Genomic DNA, 24916 nt, shown 5'->3' on the forward strand with positions numbered 1-24916 from the left:
GAACAATAAGGTACTGATTGCAGTCAGTGGGGAAGGAATACTAAGGAGGTGCTCACTAATGAGGAAGGTATTAAAGGCAGGAAATTCTTGCATTTTTTATGTCTCTACATAATCCAGAGTTTCTTGTCACTCCATCCCTTCTATTACCTTGTAAATTATATGTATCATTGAGTGTATATAGTGACTTTGGCTGACATTAACTTTCTGTTAAATCAGGGTAATCTACAAAAATCTTTCTTAAAAGACTGCATTATTAAGGCAATAAAATGAAAGCACAAAGTAAGGCCATGTCAGAAGACAGGTTGTCTGCACACAGTTAACATCCTTTGCACACAGTTAGTGTCCTTTGCACACAATTAATGTCTTTTGTGCCTAGGCCTGATTATGCGTCTTTAATTGTATGGTCACAGGCAGAACAGTTTGTGCCCAGTTCAGTCCATAGGATGAGCATTGCTTTATTGATATAAACCTCTCCACTATTCCATTTTTTCATTATTGTTTAGTGTGTAGGTATGTCGGCTGTGCAAGTACTGCTGAAAAGAAAGAATTCCTCATTTCTGTGTGAGTTTTTCTGTAATGTTTTTACAATAATAAACATGTGAATAGCTTTTCTATATTTTTTTAAAATAGATTTTTATGGCGTTGTTATGTATCTTAGGCTACATTTTCCCCCAGTGAAGTTGAATTTATTTATGTCTGCTAATTTGAGTGGCAAATTGAAAGAGTTTCAAAAATGCTCAGACTTAGTTAAAAAGGTTGCACTGATACTGGAGTTCTTCCTTCACTCTGTTGCAGTTGAGAGTGCACAATCTGTGTAGAAATTAAGGCTGAATTTTTACAGGGCAAAGAAAATTTCCAGGCTTTTAACAGTAAGATTAAGAACTAAGCAAGAAAAAGTAAAAAAATAAAAAATTGCTTAGTGCCCTGCCCAGTATCATCCAGGACTTTCATGGAAGAAATGAAAATAAACTCTTTCGCAGGCCATTGATCAGTTGCCATAACTAAATGCTTTTCTTCCCCCACAGGCCATCCACAACCTTTTCCAATATTTCCTTTTTTCCCCCTCTGTAAATTAAGCACAGTCTCACAGCTAACAGGTCTCTTTAATGCAGTGACTCCTCTTAAAAGATCTATTTTATGCACAAAATCCATTTTTGATCTGTAATCCTCCTTGTGTTTTAATGCACACACACACGTACGTGTGTGCGTGTCTGCTCATTCCTTTATCTGTGTCTCCATGGCTCTGTGTTGCCTTGTATTTGTCTGCCTCTATAATTTCCTTTTGTCAGAAGAAAAAGGAAGAGCCAGACCTCCCAAACTGCAGGCTTAAAGCCTTTGTGGCTACATGAGAGCGCTGCTATTTGAGCTGGCTGGGTGATAGTGATACAGCATTAGGTGTCAGAGAACAGGCTACTTTCCCTCTCTCTGTAATCTTCATCCAATTTCAGTTGCCTCAGACTTCTTTCTGTTGAAGTTGATACTTACAGCCGCTTCTACTCTTCATCTTTCCTTAACATTTCTCATCCCTTTTGCCTGGGTTCTTTCTTAGATCTGTCCTGTCACCATTTCCTGAGTCTTAGCATCTGAGTTCCCTTAGGTCTTTATCCAGTTTGAGATTGGATTCATTGGCCCTTCAAGTGTTACTCCTGCCCCTCCTGAGCTTCCATCTCCATCCATGGAGTCTCCTCCCAGTCTCATCAGATTCATTCACACAGTGAATCCCTTTTGTCTCTTTGCTCCTTACTTGTCCATCTGCCTGGGTACTGGATACTCTGAAGTGGCAGTAGTGTCAGGATCCTTAGGGATTTCTGCTTTCCATGCCGGTGGCTTTTTGTGCTTAGGCTTAAAGTATTTATTCCAGACTTCCTCCCTCTAATCCTTGTCAGAATGAGGGAATCTTTGTAGGAGGTACATGATGTCCAGTCAGTGCTAGAAACTGGAGAGGATCAGTCACGATCAATGGGAGTAGTTTTTTCTGTGATTTTTCACTGACAAACTTCTGGAAGTGTTTTGCATTGAAAAAAGGAGATTGTTTTCTCAAGCTTGGTCACATCCGGATAGATCTGCAGGTAAAGGGCAGAAGCTACATCCCCCCATACTAAAACTCATGACAAATTGCAAGTCTAATGAATGAGATTGTTTTTAAGATGAGAAAAATGACTTTTCTGTTCTCAGTAATGGCTGGAAAGTTTTGTCTAAGTGTTCCAAAAACATATAAGAGAATTTCGAGATGTGTTATGAGAAGTTTAGCCCAACTTTTTATTGTTCAGAAAACTTGAGAGGATTTATATGAAAGTATCTTTAAACAGTCTCCATGAACATCCCTTCTTTGCACTGCTGATGAAAACTTTGGTGTGGACTTGGCTGTTGTACCAGTAGAGAACTTGTGTCAACATAGGACAGCTCAAGACTGTCATCTAAATTTTGACCTCCCTGTGGATGTGCCTACCTGTGAGCTGTGTTCTAATTCCAGCTGCAGGCATTGGAGATCTGGCCAGTATTGTAGCCTGGAAATGGACACCCACTTTTGGCCAGCTGAATTTTCATGAAGTAAATTCATAAAATGACTAAGCCTTACTAAGTATAATGAAGTTTGGATGTCCTCATCAAGCCTTGTGTCATTTGGAAGCATGATGTGACTATATGAGCAGTAAATTCACCTTTTACTTTAAATATCTGTATAAATGTACTTATGACATAACCTATAGAATGCTTGAGCTACTCCAGAATCCCAGATATGATTTAGAAGGTTAGGAGCTGTGCTGGATTTGACAGAAAGTTGACTCCATCCCAGTATGTTCTGCAATGACCAGTAACAGATGCCTGGAGATGATCATTAAACAACAAGCATGTAGCAATGTTTCCCTCAATTATTTTTTCTCAAGCCTCCAACAATTTGTGGCTCAGCCTGTGCTCTGCCAACACAAAGAAATGTCTACACACACTTCTTAAGACCTTCTGAGCATGAATCAAATGGAACTGGCACAATAGTCTGTTTTCTGAGCCTGCCAAAAAGCAGCCTCAAACCAAAGCTGATGATTTTTGTTCTTGCCTTGTTTGTCCTGGAGTTGCTGATGCTGAAGCCTAATAACCACAGTTTAAATTACATTAAACTTTATTGACCTTCTTGTTGTTGACAGTCTAACTAAACAACAGGCTCGAGTGTGCTCTTCTGCCACGGTGGATATTAGATGGGAATTAAGGGAGTAGCTGATTGTTAGCTGTGGAAAAGCTTAACCTCACTCAAAACATTTACATTATCCTAAACATTGCAGAAAGCCAGGAGGTGAATAAAAACCCCCCTTTTTCCCCATGTGTCTTGGTTTGGAAAGACAGCTATCTGTCAGGGAAATCTGGAGTTTCCCTTGGAATGGAGAATGTAAAAACCCCCTCCCTCTAAATTATTACAATTTTGCAATTAGGAGTTTTCAGGCAAAAATATGGGAATAGGAATAACAGTTCTTTACTAGGTATATTAAAAAATAAAAATGCAGTAGTACAAAAAAACAAACAAACAAACAAAAGTCCTAGAAAACCCTGACAGAGTCAGAGATACGACCTGACACCCTGCTGTCAGGGTGTTGGAAGCAGTCCAAATGAGTCTTCCTGGAGTAACAGATGTTGTTCTGTGAAGTAGGGATGATCCTGTAGAAAAAAAAAGGGTCCAGTGCTGGTGAGATGGGTCCTGTGTTCCTCCAAGAATTCAGTGGAAAACCAGCTGAAATGGTGTTTGGTTGTGCTGGTGGAAAGAATTTGGCTCCTCCCGCTGGGTGGAGCATCTCCCAATGGGATGAGGTGATGTTATCAGTCCTGTGAGAGCCTTCAATGGCCCATTCACAGGGGATGTCCCTCGGAGGAGGATGGGTGCAGGAAGAGATAAGGAGGCTCTGCCTCATCTGGTGTTATCAGGTGTCCCATTAACAGAAGGCATCCACCCTCTTCCCCCCCTAGAGTTACAAGAGATAAAGAACAATATCTCCCAACTGACTTCAACAGATGAAAATAGAATACACATTTTTGGTTACATTTTTCAACCCAAGACTCCATGAAAGTGTGAAAAAAGCAGCAAAGGCAGAGTCTGTGAGGGAAATCATATGCATGCAGTTGTTGCATTAGCTTATGTAATGATGAGGAGAACACAGCTCTAAGGCACCCAAACTCTTCTGTGGAGCTTCTGAATAAACAGGGTTTGGGAACATTTCAGGTTATATGAGGAAGGATTTGTGTGCCATAAACTTTGCATGTTTCCCTCTACCTATTTCAGATTTCCAATAAAAAATGGTATCTCACTTTGCAAACTTGATTCCTGAAAGTTTTTAACGTATTCACCACTATTACAAAAAACACCCTTCCAAAACTTGAATGCTTTTTTCTCTGAATTCTTAAATGCCTTAATATCAACACAATTTATTTAATGTACTTTTTAATGAAAGTGAAAAAGAGAGGCAGCTGGTAGGAATGAGAAAGAAAGTAGTGACTTATAGAGAGCCTGAAATTTCCACACTTAAAGGGACTTCTGCTTTCTGTGTTGATTACATGTGTTGAGTGCCTGTGTTAAGGTTTGAGGAAGAGGAAGAACTGATCTCTGATTGACTTGCTTGTTATAAATTGAAGTAACTTCCAAATTTGTGATATGAATCATATAAAATTAGAAAGCTAGAAGGTAATTTCCAGTACTTCTGGAAAGGTGTTCTGTTTAGTACTTCTAATCAGTAGTTCAGTTGAAAGCCATTAATTGTTTTTATGTTGCCATCTTCCTGCATTGTGCTCTTTAGTGCTTTATGGTACTTAACCCAGTGTATTTGACAAGAGAGGTGCTAATGGTCATTAGTGTCTGCAAGCAATATAAAGCTTCTTCTAGATGATGGAGTAATCAATGAAGATTATCAGAACTAGCAGAGAACATACTTCATTAATCACCGTTTATATAAAAATTTCTTCGTGCTATCATTAATGGCTGGTTGTTAAGGTCCAGTTCTCTTCAGTCACAGGTTTGTGTGACAGCATTTCCCAACAGCTAAACTGTCTGAAATTTGTTCTTACAGGTAATACATTAAATTGTTTAACCAAGGATGGATGACTTGTGTGTACTTTTGGTACACTGTCATATAATTAAAATTTCTTATGGTTCTCATAGGTTTTTCACGTGATCTTCTTTAAAGAAAAAGTTCATAATCAGTGACAAACTTGTCATTTTGCTTAAGAACGTTTTGCAGTTCACAGTTGTAACATTTAGATTCACGACACTAACCAAGTTGCAAAGTACTTATTCAAAGACTGTATTTTAGCCTTTCTTTAATATCTGCCTTTGAAGGGTTATTACTTGTCCAGTTGCTGAGACAGTAGTACTATAAAATAATTCTAAGGGCAATAAAACAGTGATAAAACATGAGCTCTGATTAGTTCATGGTACTATCTGGATAAACTCTTACATTGTCTTACAGGCATCTTTTTTATAATTTGAATTTTGGAGTATTCAAAAGTATGGAGCAGCAGGAAGGTTAGAAATACATGAACAAAAAGCTGCTGCTCTTGTCACTATTTTCAACTTGGGCCATCTGTTTTCAGTAAAGCCAGTAGGATTTGTGACATCAGCTGAGCTGAACAAGGCAGAGTTAACATTTTTGTTTAGCTGGTTTTGGTGCAGTTACAGTTGTGGCAAGGAGGAGGTATGAGTTTTTGTCTTCCTGGAAATCTTCTGTGTGGTTTCTTCCACTCTTATTTCATGGAGGATGTTCTCCCATAGAGCTAGAATACAGAGGAGGTGATGGATCAGGTTTTGTTTTCTGTTAATTCACTTAGTTCTTCCTCTTCCACTGTATTTGTACAACAACGTCATAGTTGAGCCAATGGGATTAGTAAATAAAGGGAATTTTAAAATTAAATTTTAAAGATGGCATAGCTTTTGCTTTTTAAAAGCAGTTCCTTTTCTGTCTGAAAAAGCAGATGTAAAAAAAAAAAAGTCAAAATTGCCAAGTAGAAAGAGGAGTGGATAGTTTTAAAGGATGGAAATGACAATAGTAAGAGGAAGTACAAGTAGGGATGGACTCAGAGCTTTCTTGCAATGGAGAAGTGCACAAGGAACTTTCTGAAGGGAACAGTTGGTAATCTCTGTGGGACTTGTTTTTGAGTAGGAAAAGAGTCTGCTGGCTCTGCTTTAGTTTATTTCCTTGAGTGTACTATGAATAAGTAATAAGCTATCTCTCCACATTTCCGACACCTTGTAAAGTTGGGGTTTTTTTCCTGTAGAACAGGAATGTAAAATTATTTGATCCATAAACAAACCAGTGCTTGTCTTGCCTTGACAGCTTACCATTTTCCAATACCTGCCCTTCAAATACTCGGCTTCAGCTTCCACCCCCTTCACACAACACCTTATTTTGTGCTCATACAGTGAAACTGGAGACTCCAGGCTGTCCCTGGCTCTGGTACTGTCCTCATAGGGCATGCATCTCATGGGCAATATGATTTATTGCTTCATTCCATCTCCTGCTGTCATGATTCCATATTTTAGCAGCAGTAAAGAAGTATTCATTACTGATTTTATTTAGCAGAGGGTTTAATATTTTTGTTTAATTCAATACATTTTTGCTGTTCTTTTGGGGTCATAGCATGGGGCCTGGCTTCAGAGTAGTGTTGGCTTCTAGTGCTGGAAAAGTAACTCTTCTCACCAACATCTGCTGCCAAAAAAATCCCTTTGGGCATTAGTTTCTTCAGACTGTTTTATCTCTCTTACAAATTCAGCAAATGTTGATATTCTGTGCTTTTTATTTGCTTCAGATGATACATACCACATTGTTTTCAGAGTGTATTTCACTTATCTGCCAAATGGTTTTCATTGCCAGTGCAGTTTAGCAGATGGGTTTGAAGAGTTCAATTACATGTAGCTTGGGCTTCCATTTTTCTTCCAGCATCTTTATGTGGTTCCTTAAACCCACATCAACATTTTTCAAGGTTTTTGAGTAATCCTTTAGTTTGCTCATTTTCAGTAATTTCATCATTTGGTCATAATAGAGCATTTGGGAAAAGTTACATTCTGATTTTGTATTTGCTGCGTACCATGGTTGATGGGTGGTTTTGAGAAACAGATGTGGCATTTAAAAATGCTATTTATATTTCTAATTTATTCCATTATTACCAGCTTATAATAAATGATGGCTTATTCGAGTGCTTACAGTTCTTTCATAATTTTTCTTTTCCTGATCAAGTAGTTAGTTAGGGTCAATGATGGGATCCAGCAAAGTCTTGTTGAATACTTTTCTGAGGGATACATTTTGGACCTTAGCTCCTCTTAAATTCCCCTTACTATTTTTTTGTATTAAGTAAAATCTTTGAAATAAGTGTGGCTTGTAAGAGTTATGTCTTAGCTAAACCTGGTCCATCTCCATAGGTTTTTGGAACATCAAGGACAAAATAGGGCAGTGGTTGTGTGTGGAGCTGCAGTTCTTGAAGTTGGAGGCTTTGGGCTGTATTTTCATGGTTTTACATCTAAGTTGAGGATCTACCTTGTGCAGCTTCCTCAGCAAGTGCTCACTGAAGGTATAATTTCCTAAAAGGAGTTTCGTGCAGGACTTGGGTTTTGTTGGCAGTCCATAAATGTGATTACCATTGCTGTTGCCTTGCCCTCCTTCAGGAGCTCCATGTTATTATTTGCTTTTCTTGTTCCCCCTGCTCTCCTCTGCATTTCAGCTGGTGTAAAGTGACAGGATGCACCTTTCCCGTGCTGTCAGCAGGTGTTAGACATGGGTAGAGGTGAGATATCCTGCAGATCAGAGGACAGGCTAAGCATCGTAGCCCACAAACCTGGCACTAGTTCTCCTTGGTGATCCCCCTTAATTCCTGTGCCAGAGGGTTTTATCTCTTTACACTGCAGTTCTGCTTAGCATACACTAATATTTTTTCTGTCTCTTGTCCATGAATTGTGGTGCAGGCAGATATTTTCCTGAAGATGTTCATTTCATCTGGCTTTAAAGAATATCAAGGTAGCTGTTGACACAGGCAGCTTTGTGATTTGTATTTTCATACGGGCTGGTTTTGATATCTGTAGACTTGTAGTAGCACTATTTCATGCCTAATTTCATGGCAAGCTTTGAAACAGAGAAGAATTATGGTAATAAATATTGTCTGTATTCTAAGAATTAAGCAGATGCAGTACATAACTTTTTTCTTTGATTTGGTTTATGTTCCTATTTGGATGTTACTTGACACTTCAGCTGGTAATCAAACATGCTGGTGTTAGTGTTGTGTTTTTAGTGTGAAAAATGAGAGTCCCTGAGCTCAGTTGTTGCTGTGTATTATGTATGCCTTCCTGTGAGCCATTGACCTGTTTTTTCTTAAGTTTACTCAAAATCTTACGGTGCTGTGCCTTAAAAAGTATTGTTGCCTTGGTGAAAAAGTGCAAAAGGATGTTACAGTGCTTCAGGGACTGTAATGAATCTGAGAGAGAAAAAAGACTGATTAACTGAATCAGAAAGGTGTGGGTGATTTTTTACAAGCAGACTGATAGACTCTGCTCTCTCTTTACTAGAGAACTGGAGGAGCCTTGCATAGCTCTTTCTGAGAAATTATTTCTCTGGTGTCTAATAATAATCGTGCTTATTTATGACTTCTCAGAGTTTGGTGGTGATACTTGTGTAGTCTTGAAATGCAAGATGAGAAGAAAATGCAAGGTTATGTAATGCATTATCGTCCCAGAGAGAATTGTATAATGCCAGTAAGATTTTCGGGAGAACATCATACTTGATTTCCATTTGCATTTCTGATTACAGTGTCTGTGGTTTTACATTACAGCTTAGAGAGCCATGTGGTTTTTAGTCATAACCTATTGACAGCATGGTGTCATCTGCCTTTATTTTCAGAATAAGTTTCCAGCCCCATTACTGAAGGCATAGCTCAAGTTAGATAACATAGAATGAAAATGCTTTTCTGTGACAAGAAGAATCTGAATCATCAGAGTGCATTTAGAGTGGGTTTCATTAAACATTTTAAGTAAAGATTTGGGAGTGTCACTGAAAGACACTACCCACTAGTTTCCTTCTCAGTATTCACTACCTCCTACTGGCCAAGGTGTTCATCTGCTAAATGAAGGAGGGGAACAGATCTGGCTAAAAAATTACAACAAAAAGGATTTTTTTAATGACTTGTTCTGTTTATTTTTCAGCGATGTGCATTTTGTAAGCACCTTGGAGCCACTATCAAATGCTGTGAAGAGAAATGTACCCAGATGTACCATTACCCCTGTGCTGCTGGAGCAGGCACATTTCAGGATTTCAGTAACTTGTCCCTCCTCTGTCCAGACCACATTGATCAGGCTCCTGAAAGATGTAAGTACACAGTGTTCAAATGACATAATTAGCTCCAGGTTTTATGAAAACTGCACTGTCATAGGATCAGCTTAAGAAAGCATTTGTTTAGATGCACTGTCACAGTTCACATACCCAATAATTCGTGTGTGTTCAGGGGTAGAAAAGATGTGAGTTCATACTCTTCTGTTGTTAAAGACCAGCACTGCTGCACAGCAAAGTATTTTTCTTTTAATGACAGAACAAGGAAGAGGTTTACTGGTAAGGCTTGTCTTCTGTCAGGTTTTAGTTGAAGTTGATAGACTGCTTGTCTTAACTTGAGTTAGAGCAACCTTCTTGAAAGCACTTCAGCCAAATAATAGATTTAGTTCTGTTATGAGCTTTATTTTGTACTTGTTCCACAGAAGAGTTGGTTCCAAAGCTCTCAGCTTTATCTCGAGGAGAATAAAACTGTTTCTTTTTGTAAGACTTCATTAAGGTTTAAAATGAATGTACTTTTGTTATGAGAAGATTAGTTGAGAAAACTGAATTGAAGTAGTAGCTATTAAATATATTAATTAAATTTGAATTTCATAAGAATGATGAAATTTTGTATGCATAAGAACTGCTAAGTAATTTTTTAGGTTCATTGAATTGTTCATCATTTTGAACAAAATAATAATAGAACAAGCTATTTCTTTTTAGCAAAGGAAGAAGCAAATTGTGCAGTGTGCGACAGCCCTGGAGACCTCTTAGATCAACTTTTCTGTACTACCTGTGGCCAGCACTACCATGGGATGTGTCTGGACATTCAAGTCACACCTTTAAAAAGAGCAGGTTGGCAGTGTCCTGATTGCAAAGTGTGCCAGAACTGCAAGTAAGTGAGACTTTCAGGACATGGAGGATGGTGTGAGATTTATATGCTGTGATTTTGAAATTCATATTTCATTAAGTGTTGGGGTTTTCTTCCAAAAACTGTAGATTATTTGCCCATCCTGTCTGTTGTGATGCTGTATTAAGTGGCTGAGCAAATCCTTGTACTGGAAACTTTGTTCTAGAAGAGCTGAGTAAAAAGTCCTGTGTGTTTCACCCCCAGAGTTACCATTATATTGTCAGGTTCTGGAAAGCAGCAAAACATTTTCCTTTTATACAGGAGGATTCTTTCCAAGTTTACCAAACAATTTTAATGTAGTGCCTTCCCAGTCTGAGAGCCTGTGCTTTTACTCAGCTCACAGTTCAGTTGTGCCTGTACCCACACAAGGGGCAGGTCTCCTGCTTTAGGCCATCTCATATGATGTCTCAGATGCAGATCAGGAGTCATTATGAAACAAAACCCTGGATTAATTGAGCAGAGAAACGAAGTGACATGAGTGGCCCTGACTGAGTATTTGCACCAGCCAAAGACAGAGACAATGAAACTTAAATGCTGGGGCACTGTAAGGGTTCACTTAAAAATTCTGACTGCTTGTGGGTTTATTCTCTTATAACTTAATCTGATGGGCACTGCAGGGTTCTTTTGCTTGCTTGTGTTTTTCGTTTTTTTTTAAAGACTTACTGAAAAAGAAGTAAGAGTTTTGTTCAGATTTAGTCAGATAGACTGGACAGTATGAAGGAAAATAACCCACTCCACTACTGCCTCATGCATCTGATTAGTCAGTGCTTTCCTGTTTTCCAAGAACACTTGGTATTTGTTAGCATTCACTCAACCCACTTCAAAAAAGGGTGTTGTTCCCTGATGACACACAGCAGATAGCAAATCTCAGCAAAGAAGCTAGAATAGAGAAGCAAGTTCTAAAATGTATCCCTGAAAATGTTGTACTGGGTAATTTCAGTATCTGTGAACCTATCTTCTCTTTAGTGGAAAAGTAGAGAAAATGTGTTACACCCAGTCCATGGGACCATGTGAGATACAGCCATGGGTTCTGAGGGAGCTGGTGGATGAAGTGGCTAAGCCATTATCCATCCTATTTGAGAAGTTTTGGCAGTCTGGTGAAGTTCCCAGTGACTGGAAAAGGAGAAACACAGACCCCGTTTTTACAAAGGCAAATAAGGAAGACCCGAGGAACCACAGGCCAGACCTACCAAGGTCATGGAGCAGATCCTTCTGGAAGCTGTGGTGAGACACATGGGACATAAAGAGGTGATGGTGACAGACACCGTGACTTCATTGAGGGCAAGCAGTGCCTGAAGAATTTGGTGCCTGCTGTGATGGAGTTACAGAGTTTGTGGAGGAAGAGCAACTGATGTCACCTACTTGTGCAAAGTCTTCAGTACTGTCCAACACAGTAGCCTTGTCTCTAAACTGGAGAAAAATGGATTTGACAAATGAAGCACTGTGTGGATTCAAGAGCTGGGATGGGTGGTGTTCTTCAGGGGTCACAATTGGGTCACGGGGGCAGTGGGGTCGAGGCCACCCTCAGCAAGTTTGCCAGCCACACCCCGCTGTGTGGGGCAGGTGATGCTGAGGAGAAAGAACATCCAGAGGGACCTGGGCAGCTGGAGAGGTGGGGCTGTGTTCCTCATGAGTTTCAACACAACCAAGTTCTGCACCTGGATTGGGGCAGTCCAAGCACGAGTACAGGCTGGACAGAGGGGCACCAGAACAGGTTCTCCAGAGAAGCCCTGGAAGCCTCACCCTGGAGGTGTTCAAGGCCAGGCTGGATGGGCTTTGAGCAACCTGGTCTAGTGGGAGGTGTCCCTGTCCATGGAACTGGATGGTCTTTAAGGACCCTTCCAAACCAAACCATTCTTTGATTCTATAATGATTTAATGCAGTATGGCAGTTTTCCCACCATTATTGGAAGAGCAGCATTTTAAGAATATCTTCAAGCAAAGAGAGGGTTTTTTAAAATACCAGGGCTGTCAGGTAATGAGGTAGTATCTAGCATGTATAATGCCATATACTGCAAGGCTTTATCTAGGCAAATCTTGTTGCATGTTTACTTACTGAATTAATTTATTTAAACTAAGGCATAACACAATGCCTTTAGATATTACCAAAGTATTTGTCTTGTTCTCAGCAAATTTATTTTATCTCTGGAATCTGTGGTGAAGCTCTGTAATACATCACTGTAGAAAAATTGAAATCTCTTCCTTTAATGTTTGTTTTGCTCTTGCAGTCATATTCTCTGACATTGTAGGAGCTCCAATAGTCAGACTTGATGGCTCCTTTTTTCCTTTGGAAAAATTACAGTCAGAAACAAGTACAATGGGATGTTCTCTTCAGAAAGAAGTAAAATTTATATTGCAGATTTTGAACTGCTTTCAGTACAGAAAGGCCATTAAATCTGTCTACACATGTGTAAGTGGAAGTGGGCCAATACCTAGTATTCAGAATGATTGCACAGGCTCAGCTCTTGGTGAATGAACATAGTGGTCTGCACTCACGTTTAAAAATTATTGTGAAGGCATTGTCTCTGGAGATATTTGTAAGCAGTGTTTGTATATTTTTATGTGCACACCTGTGTCTTCCTATTTAGACTTTTCTTGAAACAGGTATTTTATTGCTGCTTATTGAAGTAATTCTTGATCTCTTGTTACTTTCCTTAGACACTCTGGGGAAGACAACAAGATGCTGGTGTGTGATACATGTGACAAAGGCTACCACACTTTCTGTCTCCAGCCAGTAATGGATGCCGTACCAACAAATGGGTGGAAGTGTAAAGTAAGTGGAAAAGTTTCAGAGTAACAACTCCTTATCATTTATAAAAGCCCAAACTTTGTTATCCACACTGTGCTGTTCCAGGTGTACTGTGGATTGCTGTTGCCCTGTAATGTAATTTGTAATTTCTGAAGGAATCCCACTGGATGTAAATCCTGTGGCTCTACAGCTGCTCCATGGGGGGAGCTGTGGCTGAAGCAGCCTATACAGGGCAGTAAATCAGCCTCCATAGGGAAAAGAGAAGTGCAGGATCCAAGTGCAGTGGATAACCTGCACTTAATAAGAGCTGCTCTTGTGATACAATGGGAACAAAAATGTAAACTCAAAGCTATATAGTAGTATATGTAGTCTATACCTCAAATCTCTTTATATTCAGCTCCTCCTTGCTTACCAAAACAGTTCTGCAGCTCATGGGTTCCATTGCATTTGAGGAGGGCAGGATGAATTTGTTGTTTTATCAGTAATCTTGTAAGTAATTGCAGCATGATGTGGGAATTCCCTGTATTTGAGATGTATGTAATGTTACATCAGTTTGTGGTGGTCCTAAGATAACTGAGAGTAGCAATAAAGAAGTTTGATCTCATAAGAAATTCTCCTTTTAAATCAGAGAGTAGTGTCAGGAAACTTCTTGCTGTTGTGCAGGTTATTCATGCTCTGCTATCAAATCTTGGATAACTTTGTGTTATTAAGGACAAAAGCTATTAAATTTAATTCAAAACAGGAAAATGTCAGTTAATGGCAGTTCTATCACATTGTGACATATCATAATTAACTACTAAATTCTTGTGATCTCTAGAACTGTAGAGTATGTGCTGAGTGTGGCACACGAACAAGTTGTCAGTGGCACCATAATTGTTTGGTATGTGACAGTTGTTACCAACAGCAAGACAACTTATCTTGTCCTTTCTGTGAAAAACTGTGCCTCCAAGACTTCCAGAAAGATATGTTGCATTGTCACATGTGCAAAAGGTAAGTATCCAGCTTTTGTTAATTTGTACTAAAATGCATAAAGCTTATGGTGAGGTGTTTGACACTGATGTGTTTCTGGGAGGGATGTACACTGTGTGTGGTGCACAGTGCCACAGGATCTTGTGCAGCTCCTTGATCCTTCATCCCTAAATACAATGAACAATAGCAGATGGCTTTATTTTAATCTTAGCAAATAAGTATTAATTGGCAGTTACCTGAGGGTATGGCAGTTACTTGCTGCAAGCTACTGCTGCCTCTTGCATTTCACCTATTTTGTGAGGAAGCAGGCTAAAAAAGTCATTGTCCTAAAGTTTAAAGATTGTTTGCAGCGGTCTGGTTTGTTTGGGGTTTTTTTCAAGTTTGTTTTCTGTTTAATTTTTATGTCTTTTTCTATTTTAGTAATTAAAAACAACTAAAAATACACTATTTGGAACATTTTAAGAATACAAGCTATATTTTGTATTCAATGGTGTTGTATCTCACTGTGCAACATCATGATGATGCTCTACATCTTGTGGAGTCTGGCTTTAGGGATAATATAATTCTTCATGTTTAAGTTTGTTCACTGTTTGACATGCTGACATACCATGCTTATTCCTCTAAAATTCTCCATAATCAAGCATTGGTTGAAAGCCTTTATTTCCCCATAGGAATGGGAAACATTGGTATTTTTTAATGGATTTTTACTATGATGCTTTATATTTTCATAACTGAAACAGCAAAAAATTAATCTCCCCAGATGGATTCACATAGAATGTGACAGATCTCCAGGTAGTGAATTGGAGTCTCAGTTGAAAGACTACATCTGCACTCTTTGTAGACAAGGAGAAGGGGATCAGACTCAGTCATGTGATGTAATGAACACTTCTGAACTCATTCCTGAACCTGACAGTATAACAGGTAATCAAAGCTAAACTTCACAGTTCCAAAATGCTGACATCAGATGTGATACCTGCAGTCTCACCAAGGCTTTTGTGAACCATCCACTCAAATTCTGCTCTGTGGGGTTCATCCCTTTATCCAACAGCAGCTGCTCAAGCAATCCATGGGTGACTTCTCTTTGTGCCTTCAGGATCCTGGATACATCCATGGGCTGTTGAGCACCATAATTGTGGCTCTCAACCTTCCAGCTCCAGCCTCTCAGCCTGTAAACTTCACTCATTTATTTTGGGTGTGGTACAGTTCATAAATGTATTTGTTTGACAGCCTGGCTGTTTCACTCAGTTGTGCTTCGTATATGTTCTTGGAAACCTTCAGTTCTGTTTCTCTTTGGCTGCTGGTCAGTCTCATAGTGCCTGTTCTCCTCACTTTATCCAGGAAGGACAGAGAGTGGGAGCTGGACTGTGTTCAAGGGACAGCTTTTAATAGGGGTCCTTTTTCAAGCCAGTATATGATCAGTCTTTCTTGTTTCTGAGACATTCTTGTCTAAGTGGACAAATCAAGCAGAGGGCAGAAAGCTGTGGAGAAGTTTAAAGTATTTTTTGAAAAGTAAGGAAGCACAGGGAGGACTTGGATCTGCTGATCTGAGCCCAGTGGGTCACCCACAAGACCCATGTTACAAACTCGTAACTAAATGCTTTTGTGTATTTCACACCATGTGATCTGTTGGGCAGCTCCTACGCTCATCCAGGCTGAATTTCCCTGGAGAAATACAGCTGTGGTTAAATTCAGAAGCAAGGTAAAATGTAACAGATTAACTGCAGAGCCACTGCCATGTGCATTTTTTGGGCTTAAGCAGCAGTGCTTGAGCACTGATCTTCTGTTACAAGTATCTGTGGCTTTGAAAGCCTGGTGAATTTTGGCAGGAAAGGCAAAGTGTTGGACTACAACAAAACTCTACTGTTTGTGTTCAAACTGATGTTTTGTATAAACAAGTCATACCTTTGATGTTAGCCTGTACATTACCTTTTGTGAGCTGTAAAGACATGATGGAGAAGGTGTTCCTGGAGGAAGGGCAGTGACAGGAGGTAAATATCTGTAAATGAGTTCACTCTGTCAGTGGATGTGGTCACCAGGTTAGGAAGAGTGGCCATGTCAGCCCTTGCACATCATTTCCCTTCTGAAAGCTTAGGAGAGGCTGTGGACTCCCAGGCAGTGTTCTTAGAGCACTTTGAGGATGTCCAAAACAAAACATACACTGGCACAACTCCCAGTCTCCTACAAAACCCCCATTTGAGCAAGGGGCAGGTTTATCTGGAAGGCTGAAGTTTTAAGCAATACTTCTGTTAGGATTTCTAGCTAGCAGAAACATTGACAAGCATGCTCTTGTCCCCAAGGAAGAACAGGACTGTCATCTCAGCTTCTAGGAGTAATCTGGAACTATTACATCAATACAATCATGCAGTGTTTTATACCCAGGAGAGCACTTCTGTACTTTAAAATCAGATTTGGAGCCAATGTAAATGATCATTTCCTCGAAGTTAAAATATCACTTTAAAGTTGGCAGAGTCTGAGAGCAGCTTTTAGGGTGCTAAAAGTAGTATCACCTAATAGTTGCTGGCTTTTTGAACTTAGAAAAGACTTTGTTCATGCAGAAAGCTATATTTGTTTCACCTTTTTGTGCTAACATCCATGGAGGATCAGTTCTCTTCAAGTTAATGCTTGCTGTATACTTTGTTTTCCATACTTCATCTAGTGCATTTTAATGAATTTCCTTAACAGAAAGAGCTTTTACACAAGGGGAAAAAAAAAGTATTTCCTGTTTCTGTGCTCTGTAATGATCCTGTCAGCCAAAAAAACACACAGTAGTGCCTTTTCCATGCAAAGATTAAGATAACATGTAGGGTGAAAATTGGTGTTCCCAGTGCTTATAGTAGGTGGAACTTCCTATCTGTGCCATAATATATTGTGTACAAATATATATTTGTTTGTATACAAATTTAACAGTATACAAGCTGCCAGTTCTGTTGAATTTTATAGACTAGGAATTTAAGGAAATTATTTCTTCTGTTGCTCTGGTTGTGCAGAAGTCTGTGACTGTGTGCATATTTTCGCTTTTAGGCACATGTAATTGCTTTACAGACATGTTTTACCATCTGAAAGGTATAAAACAGCTTCAGTGTTAATGAGTAACATGTTCCTAATTTTTAAGGAGTACCCTGCAGTCTCTTTAACCTTCTCACTGACCTGACCTGTCCTAAATCCTATCATCATTAAATATCAGTCTCTCTTGAGCCAAAAGGTCAAGCAGTGACAGCAGTTGCTGATGCCAACGTAGTAGAATAAACACAGCAATTTTAATAACTGCTTTGCTTCTCCTTAAGCTTGTACAAATGAAATGGAAATGGAAAGTGGTGGAGAGGATATGGCATTTCAGGAACAACCCATTACTGGTGATGGCCCTGATCAAGAATCAGCCACTGGGTGTGTTACAGAAGGTAAGAAAGAGTTTTACACTGAGAAAATACCAATTCAGAACCCTGCAGAGCCAGAGCCTTCTTCCAGTCAGTAAGGTTTGCATTGCTTTAGAAATGCAAGAGGGAAAAGCACCTAGAAAAGAGTAGAAGACACATTTTAACAGTTCTGAGCTCTCAAGCAAGAGTATTACCTTTTTTGCTTAATAAAAGAAGTGTTTTATTGAAGGCAAAGAGAATCTTCAGAATATTTGTGTTGCTTAACTTTTGTTTTTTGTTTGACTTTTTTGTTGAGTCTGGCTTTTTCCAAGCTGGAAAAATAGTTGAATGCTTTGTACACTGGAAGTTTATTGTAAAACCCAATGACTTATTGCAATTCAAATACTGTCACTCACACTTTTTGTTATGTGCTTTATGCTTGTAACTCCACAGGCATCCTTGGTTTAGGATTTTCTGGTTGGTTTTTTTCCCCCTTTGTAAGTAAAAGATAATCTTCCAGACAGGGTTGCAGCAGCTGATGGTTTCTGTTTTGGGAGAAACTGTATCTTACCACATGCACAGGGAGGAGCAGCTAAAGAAGGGTCAGATCCACTAGATGTGTTAGTGACCAACATCAAGGGTGAAGAACTTGCCAGGATCTCCCATTCAGTCCCAGATGGTGCTGGAGGATGGTTGCTATAACGGGAGACAAGAAACTTGTATTTAAAGACAAAGTAAAAAAAAAAAAAAACAATTTTCAGATTAGCTGTAATCACTAAGTTGTGTGTCACAGCCTGTGGTAGAGAAGGGCCATGATTTAAACTGTGAAGAAATATTCAGAATAAAATGCTGGCTGTGAACTTAGTGGCTGAGGAAGTTGTAGCAGCGTGAGTTTAAGAAGAGTCCAAGTGTAATAGAAAATAAGTGGCCTGTAAGAGAATCAGGGCCCATCAAGGGAAGGTGTGAGAAGCCAAATTCAGAGCAAAGAATGTGGTCCTTGATAGAGTGGAACAAAAACTCTGGAACTCCTTTCTGAAGAAAGTTATGCAGGAAAGGTGCTTGATTTGGTTCAAGGGAGGGCTAGATAAATATTTTTGAAAGAAATTCATAATATGTTATTAAATTAAATTAAACCAGCAGCAGCTGTTTTCATTTCAGTTGATTTCCTAAAGTCTGAAAGAGTTTTACGAGGAAAATGTTTTTTATTTGTACTTGTCCTGTTCTTCATAACTTTTTGGAAGTGTTGAGACAGTAGCTTAAAATACATTAATTTATGATAGCATAAATCTTCAATACACAGAAATTAAAAAGAAGAAACTACTTTAGGCTGCCTACCTGGAAATATGCGTTCAGTTCCTTAAAAATTAATCTTGGGTCTATTTTCTTGTAATTTACTCTGCTGTGTTTTCAGGGAAGAAAAATAATGAACTAAAAATACAGACTACTGTAAAAATAGGTACAAAGAAAGATATTTATGAAGTATATTTTAAGCTACATATTAAATTCACTGAAGTAAAGTGATATGTGTTGGCCTGCATGATGTGTACCAAGTATACTTGTTGACAGTGCACCAGAAGTTTTTTTTCTTTTTCACAGTGGGCCTTTTTTAATATGGTTGTACTTAATTACAGGCATATCACCAGAAGAAAAGACCACACATCTGGAAGCAGAAGTCTCTGTAGAAATCAATCCAGCTGAAATGGAAATGTCTCCTAAAAAGACACCAGCATCTGGTGACAGTCAGACTGAGAAAATGATGGAAGTGGTGGAAGGTGTTCAAGCTGTAGCACAGCAGGAGTTGGACAGACAAGCTGGAGAGACACAGCTGCCTCAGGGGGGTGTGGAGGTACCAGAAGTGTCCACAGCAGACTCTCGGTCTCTGTCTTCAGTGCCTGAGACCACGACTGTGACACCAGAAATGCTGGAGACTGAAGGAAAAGGAGATAGTTCTGTCCCTGTAGAACAACAACTGGAAATAATAAAAGTGCAGAAAGATGTAGAAAAGGAGGAAACCTGTGAGAAGTCAGAAGCACCAGCTCTTCTAAAAGTAGAAACTACTGCTCCAAATGGAGGTGTTGCAAATAGTTCACCAGTTGGAGACAAACCCTTAAAAGCACCAGCTGAGACTTGCCCCTCACTTCCCCCATCACTTAATCTAAACAAGACAAATGTGTCTTCCTCACCAGATGTTTCTCTAGACTTGCATTCTGCACGAGACGTGCAGCACAGCCAGCCCCCAGTGCTGCCTGCAGCTGCTGGGAGCGCTCTCCCCACCACCTACATATCAGTCACTCCAAAAATCGGCATGGGGAAGCCGGCCATCACCAAGCGCAAGTTTTCCCCTGGGAGACCCAGATCCAGACAGGTGAGCACATGCTCTGTTGTATTATCTGTTTATTAAATTTCAATATAACTCATCAGATCCACCTATTTCTTAAAATAGACATTTATTCTCCTAAGTGAACGTGTAGTTTATTTCTTCAAGGGATTAATGTTCTGGTAAATAATGAAAAAGTCAGCCATCATAAAGCTTCTGTGGTAAGAATTTCAGTTCTTTTGGCTCGTGGTTACAGCAAACTAGAAGAAAATTTGTTGTATTTTTCATACAATATGCTAAAAATGCTGGTAGACATGATCTGTGCTACTTACCTTTTAATATTTTTCATATATGCATTTTTTTGGCTGGTACTTTCAAAGTGTGTTAAAGCTTCTTAAACTGGCTTTAGAGAAGAACCTTCTGCAACTCTGTGTCCGTTACTCTGCCAGATATTTTCCTGATCGACATTTCTAATGGTGTGGTAAATAATTTTGTGGGTTTGTTACATTAGGAAATACCATGCAAGAAGTGTCTTGTACAAATCATTGTGGTTTGACTAGGATTAAATTTGATAAGTGAAAAGAATTCTCAAGTCTGTCACTTTCTGCAGCATCTTTCTCTCTATTTCAGTTGTGTTCTGCAGAAAAAGCTTTATCAGTCCGGGGTATTCATTTCTTGTTGGTGAAATTCTATACAAGACGTGTGTCAGTGTGACACGTTAGTGTTTCATCTTCTCATCACAATTTATTTTTAGTCTTTGGGATTTCCAGGTTGATGATTTAATGATTTTCTGGACTTGGTGTTAACAAAGCTTTTTTTTATATATTGCATGATTCTTTCAATTTTTTACATGTCACCTAAAGGTTCAAAATTTTTGCTTCCTAAGGTATGAAAGAGTGTTCTGGAAAGTTTTTCTGCTGTTTCCACTGAGTTTAGAGAATCTGTGTTTGTTGTGCTGCAGTTAGGTTTTCCTGGGTCAGTGTACATTCGGGTGTATATATCGTATTTGCAGAAATATGTTAATGCCTTAAACACATTTCTCTTCAGTACTCTTAATTTCCTACTCTGGGATTTTGATGAGGCACTGCAAGCTGTTGAATGATGTTCTGATGAAAAAAAGAGATTTTTAAATGTCCAGTTACGGGCAGGTATTTTCCTTTTGAGCAAGATGTAATTGGACAAATCCACGATGTGGAAGGCATGTATTTAAATCACTTTGGATTGCAGACAGAAATAGGTTTAGATTTATTTTGTGGGGGTTTAAAATTTTTCTTTCTGCTGAAAACATTCCTTTTTTGAAAGAATTGTGTACTTTTTCCAAGTGGAGAGTTGTGGACAGGAGCAGAAGTAAAATCACAGAATGGGTCAGGTTGGAAGGGATCACAGTGGGCCATCTGGTCCCACCTCCCTGCTCAGGCAGGGTCATCCCAGAGCACATGGCACAGGATTGCGTGCAGACAGTTTGGTTTCCTGTTACATGGGGACTCTGTGGGATAGGCTGGAAGGCAAGCAGGCAGGTTTTCAGCAGGTATAAACCCAGTGTTGAGTGTTGTTTCTTTGTGTCAGTACTGTAGACACGTCAGAATGGATGCTTTCTTCAGTTCTGGCTTTTGGAAAGCATCAAACAGGGCAGGTGCTGGCAGCTGAGAAAAGGGCTCCTTGACATTCCATCCTATTTTCCATGCCATTGGAACTCCACAGATCAAGAAGAGACATAAGATTATTTTAAAACATTTTAACCTAGCACAGTGTTTCAGTTCTTGTTCACCTGGAGGTGATCACATTGATCTAAAAGCAAGTAAAAAATGGGGAAAACAATACTAGAGGAGAAGATGCTTCTATAAAGTTATAGGTGTAGCTGTTTGGAATAAACCAGGTCATGTGTGATTCTTCTCTGGATGGCACTGAAGAGCAATTGTCTTCTCAAAAACTGGTTAATTTTATGGATTTGGGGTCTGCTTCCTTGCTATTTATTTTTTGCTAGATGCTGCTTTTGCGTGACTTTGTGTCAGGTGTGAGGTTATGCCACACAAATGTTACCTGGCAGCTGCAGGAGTTCTTGGCTGCCTGTCATGAAGGGGAGGGCAGAATTGGGTGGGTTTTATTGGTTAAAGAGATTGTGACTCCTGTGCCTGGTGAAGTTAACCTTGGGTTCACCCCTGCTTTCCTCTGTTGTGTGAAGGAATTTCCATTGCTGAACTTGTTCCTTGTCCAGGACTGCTTGGGTTTAAAAAAGTTCCTTCATGGAGTCTGATCACTTTGTGAACCCCAAAGATAAGCAAATGTAATTTTACAAATAATTTTACAAATAATATTCTGCACTTTCTCCTAGAAGGTTGAAAGCTTCTAATATGCAGTTTGCTTTGTTGGGATGTCCTTTTCCTGTTTTAAAAATGCAATAATATATCCATTGCAATGGGTTTATGGAACTTCCTATAAAGAAGAATAAGAAAAAAATTATCTGGATCTTGGATATATTTCTCCTCAATTTTATAAGACACATACTTCACTGGAGTCAGGGGAATCCATGTGGAAAGACCGTTTCTGGTTTGGATTTGTTCTCATTAAATTAATGTCTTGTGCTGGACAGTAGGATGAACTATCAGGCCTTTGCTCAGAATCTGTTAATACAATTGCTGATAAAGTATATTTGAATAATTATTCTGGTTTGCCACTGAATACAGAGTTGTGCATAATCTGAAGTAATTTCCTGTGTAAGATAGTAGTTTGCTCTAATGATGTATCTGCAACACCACACTGCTCCTGTTTGGAGAGGACAAAAACCCCTCTCAAAAATGAAGACAACATTCCGCTTAAAAAGACGTCATGAACCCCTTCCAGGGCTGCAGTCAGTGTCACAGATGTCAGCATCCCTCTGCCCCCTGGCATTTTTGCAGGCATCCCAAGTTTGCCTAGAAGCAACAGGATAAAATCCAGCTTCTAACCAAAAGGGGAGCTGTGTATAAATCAAAGTGTAGGTACAGGTAGGAGCTGTATGAATTGGCATTGGCTGTTACAGACTTATTCCACTTTGGGGAATGTGTCAGCTTGTGCTGGTTTGAAAGCAAAACCAGTGAGACTCCAAGTCAGAAATACAATTTAATAGAGAGAAAACAAACAACAAGAAAGATAAAATAAAAATAAAATAAGACAAATGCAATAGTACAAAGGACCACTGACAGAGTCAGAATGCAAACCTGACACCCTGTTGGTCAGGGTGTTGGAAGCAGCCCGCAGTGAGTCCTCCCAGAGTGACAGATGTGGCTCTGTTGGAGTAGAGATGATCCTCAAGAAAGGGTCCAGTCATCCTCTGGGAATCCAGTGGGAACAGTCTCCCTTGGAGTTTGGGATTGCAGGTTTTATCCCGGTGGAAAGGCTTTGTCTCCTCCCTTGGGTGGAGCATCTCCCAATGGGATGAGGTGATGTTATCAGTCCTGTGAGAGCCTTCAATGGCCCATTCACAGGGGATGTCCCTCGGAGGAGGATGGGTGCAGGAAGAGATAAGGAGGCCCTGCCTTATCTGCTGTTATCAGGTGTCCCATTAACAGAAGGCATCTGCCCTCTTCCTCCCCTAGAGTTACAAGAGATAAAGAACAATATCTCCCAACTGACTTCAACAGATGAAACTAGAATACACATTCTTGGTTACATTTCTCAACCCAGGACACAGGTCCTGTCAGCAAGGTGCCCTTCTGCTGACAGTGTTTTTTAGGACAGCATGTTATCCATACCCTCAGCTACAGGAAAGCTGCATTCTGCCCTGTGAGAGGACCCTCTACCTGCCAGGCTCAGCACTCACTGGGTTTTGTTCCATGGACTGTCTGCTGTTCCTGTTTCCCTACTCCGTAGTGTAGCCAAATGAATTTTTACATGTATGTGAAATTTAGATGTTCGTAGATCACAGATGCTCACCCTGAGCTGCTAGCGTGGGCAGGTTTTTACAGTGCTGTCCTGTCCTTTTACAGTGTCTGTCCAGTTTCTTCTCCATGGAATATGGAAATGCTCCACTCTTGCCTGTAAACTGCAAATTTATGTCAGGGCCACGACCGCTCTTTAATAATTTCCAAATTTCTCTTTTCTGAATCAGTAGTCTTAGTAGAAATTTTTATGTAAGTTTATTAATGACTAGTCTGACACAGATCCAGTTTGAAATGAATCTTCTCAAGGAAAAGGACTATTTCTGTGGAGATCTATGTTAAATGGTGTTGTGTTTATTCTGTATATCTGAACTGAACAGATTTGAAATAGTTATTTTTGCTATGGCACTGTGTACTGGAAAGCATAAGATTAAGTCAGTAAATGGAAGGCATTACAAATTTTGGCACTGAAACACTGGTAGGTGAAGAGTTGAGAGCATTCTGTAGAATAATTTTGAATAAAAACCAATAAACTTCTGTTGGTTTTGCAAATTCCATAAATACTATTTTAGTATTATTCCAGAATGTCTTTCTTGAGGAATACCATGTTCAGAGGTATATAATTTTCTTCATGAAGGTGTTGGTGATCACTGTTTCTCAACACACTGAATATCTATTGGTGTTTTAAGAGATTTTTAATCTTAATTAATGAGATTAAATGAGAGCAAAAAAGATAGAGCACTGTGATGGATTTGGATGTGTGCTGTCTTGGATGGTATGGCTTTTTGCTGTCTTCACTTAAATGGTATCACTGAGCATGTTGTTGTAAAGGTAGATGCTGGGAAAAAAGATTTAAAAAAGAGTCTTTTTCAAGACTCAGTTTTTGTTACGGTTTTTATGCTTGGTGCTTGGTTGGTTTTTTGTGGTTTTTTAATGAGGAGAGCTGTATTTTCAAGTGATTAAAGTTTGTTCACAACCCTAAAATTACATTAAATATTAAATTGCAAATCCAGCTTTGTGCAATTGCAGTTGCAGTAGGATTCATAAAGCGTTAAGCAGCTAAACACAGTCAGTGGTAATTTAGTGAGATCTCCTGACCCTTGCTGACACTGGGTTTCCTTTTGTTATAATTTACTTGCAGCTGTGTTGTTCAATTTTGAGGACTCAAGAATATGATGGAGAATTAGAACTTCCTGTTTCTGTCACAGTAGATAATTATTGCTGGGGTTCTGATATAAATGAACTGAATAGAACTTTCTTTTCAGTGTTGTGTGGTAATAGGCATTAATTAAAAGCCAAAATATAATTAAAGCATCTCTTTGATGTAATTCATTTGTTCCTGGTATTGTGGAAATGTGTGTTTTTAATTAAGTTTATCTGACCAAGAATTCAAAATTTTCTGATCTACAATAAAACTTGGATTAAATTTCCAATTTAATTCTTAACAGTATGGTTCATGAATCATATACAAATCATCTTGTTTTGCAAGAATGAATATT

The 24916-nt window shown here is 39.2% G+C and overlaps 1 protein-coding gene across 12 annotated transcripts in view; it reads left to right on the forward strand.

The window, feature by feature from the left end:
* The window catches only part of KMT2C (lysine methyltransferase 2C), a 188848-nt gene that overhangs the window by 92657 nt on the left and 71275 nt on the right, over positions 1–24916 (forward strand). For all 12 annotated transcript variants that reach the window (XM_063416028.1, XM_063416057.1, XM_063416045.1 and 9 more), the window contains 7 exons: positions 9161–9323; positions 9987–10158; positions 12831–12945; positions 13739–13911; positions 14651–14811; positions 17175–17288; positions 18875–19608. In XM_063416028.1, the coding sequence (XP_063272098.1) occupies positions 9161–9323; positions 9987–10158; positions 12831–12945; positions 13739–13911; positions 14651–14811; positions 17175–17288; positions 18875–19608 (1632 nt within the window). The remainder of the gene's footprint in view (positions 1–9160; positions 9324–9986; positions 10159–12830; positions 12946–13738; positions 13912–14650; positions 14812–17174; positions 17289–18874; positions 19609–24916) is intronic.

This window comes from Prinia subflava, chromosome 1, assembly GCF_021018805.1.
Source record: "Prinia subflava isolate CZ2003 ecotype Zambia chromosome 1, Cam_Psub_1.2, whole genome shotgun sequence".
In the NCBI taxonomy this organism is placed as follows: Eukaryota; Metazoa; Chordata; class Aves; order Passeriformes; family Cisticolidae; genus Prinia; species Prinia subflava.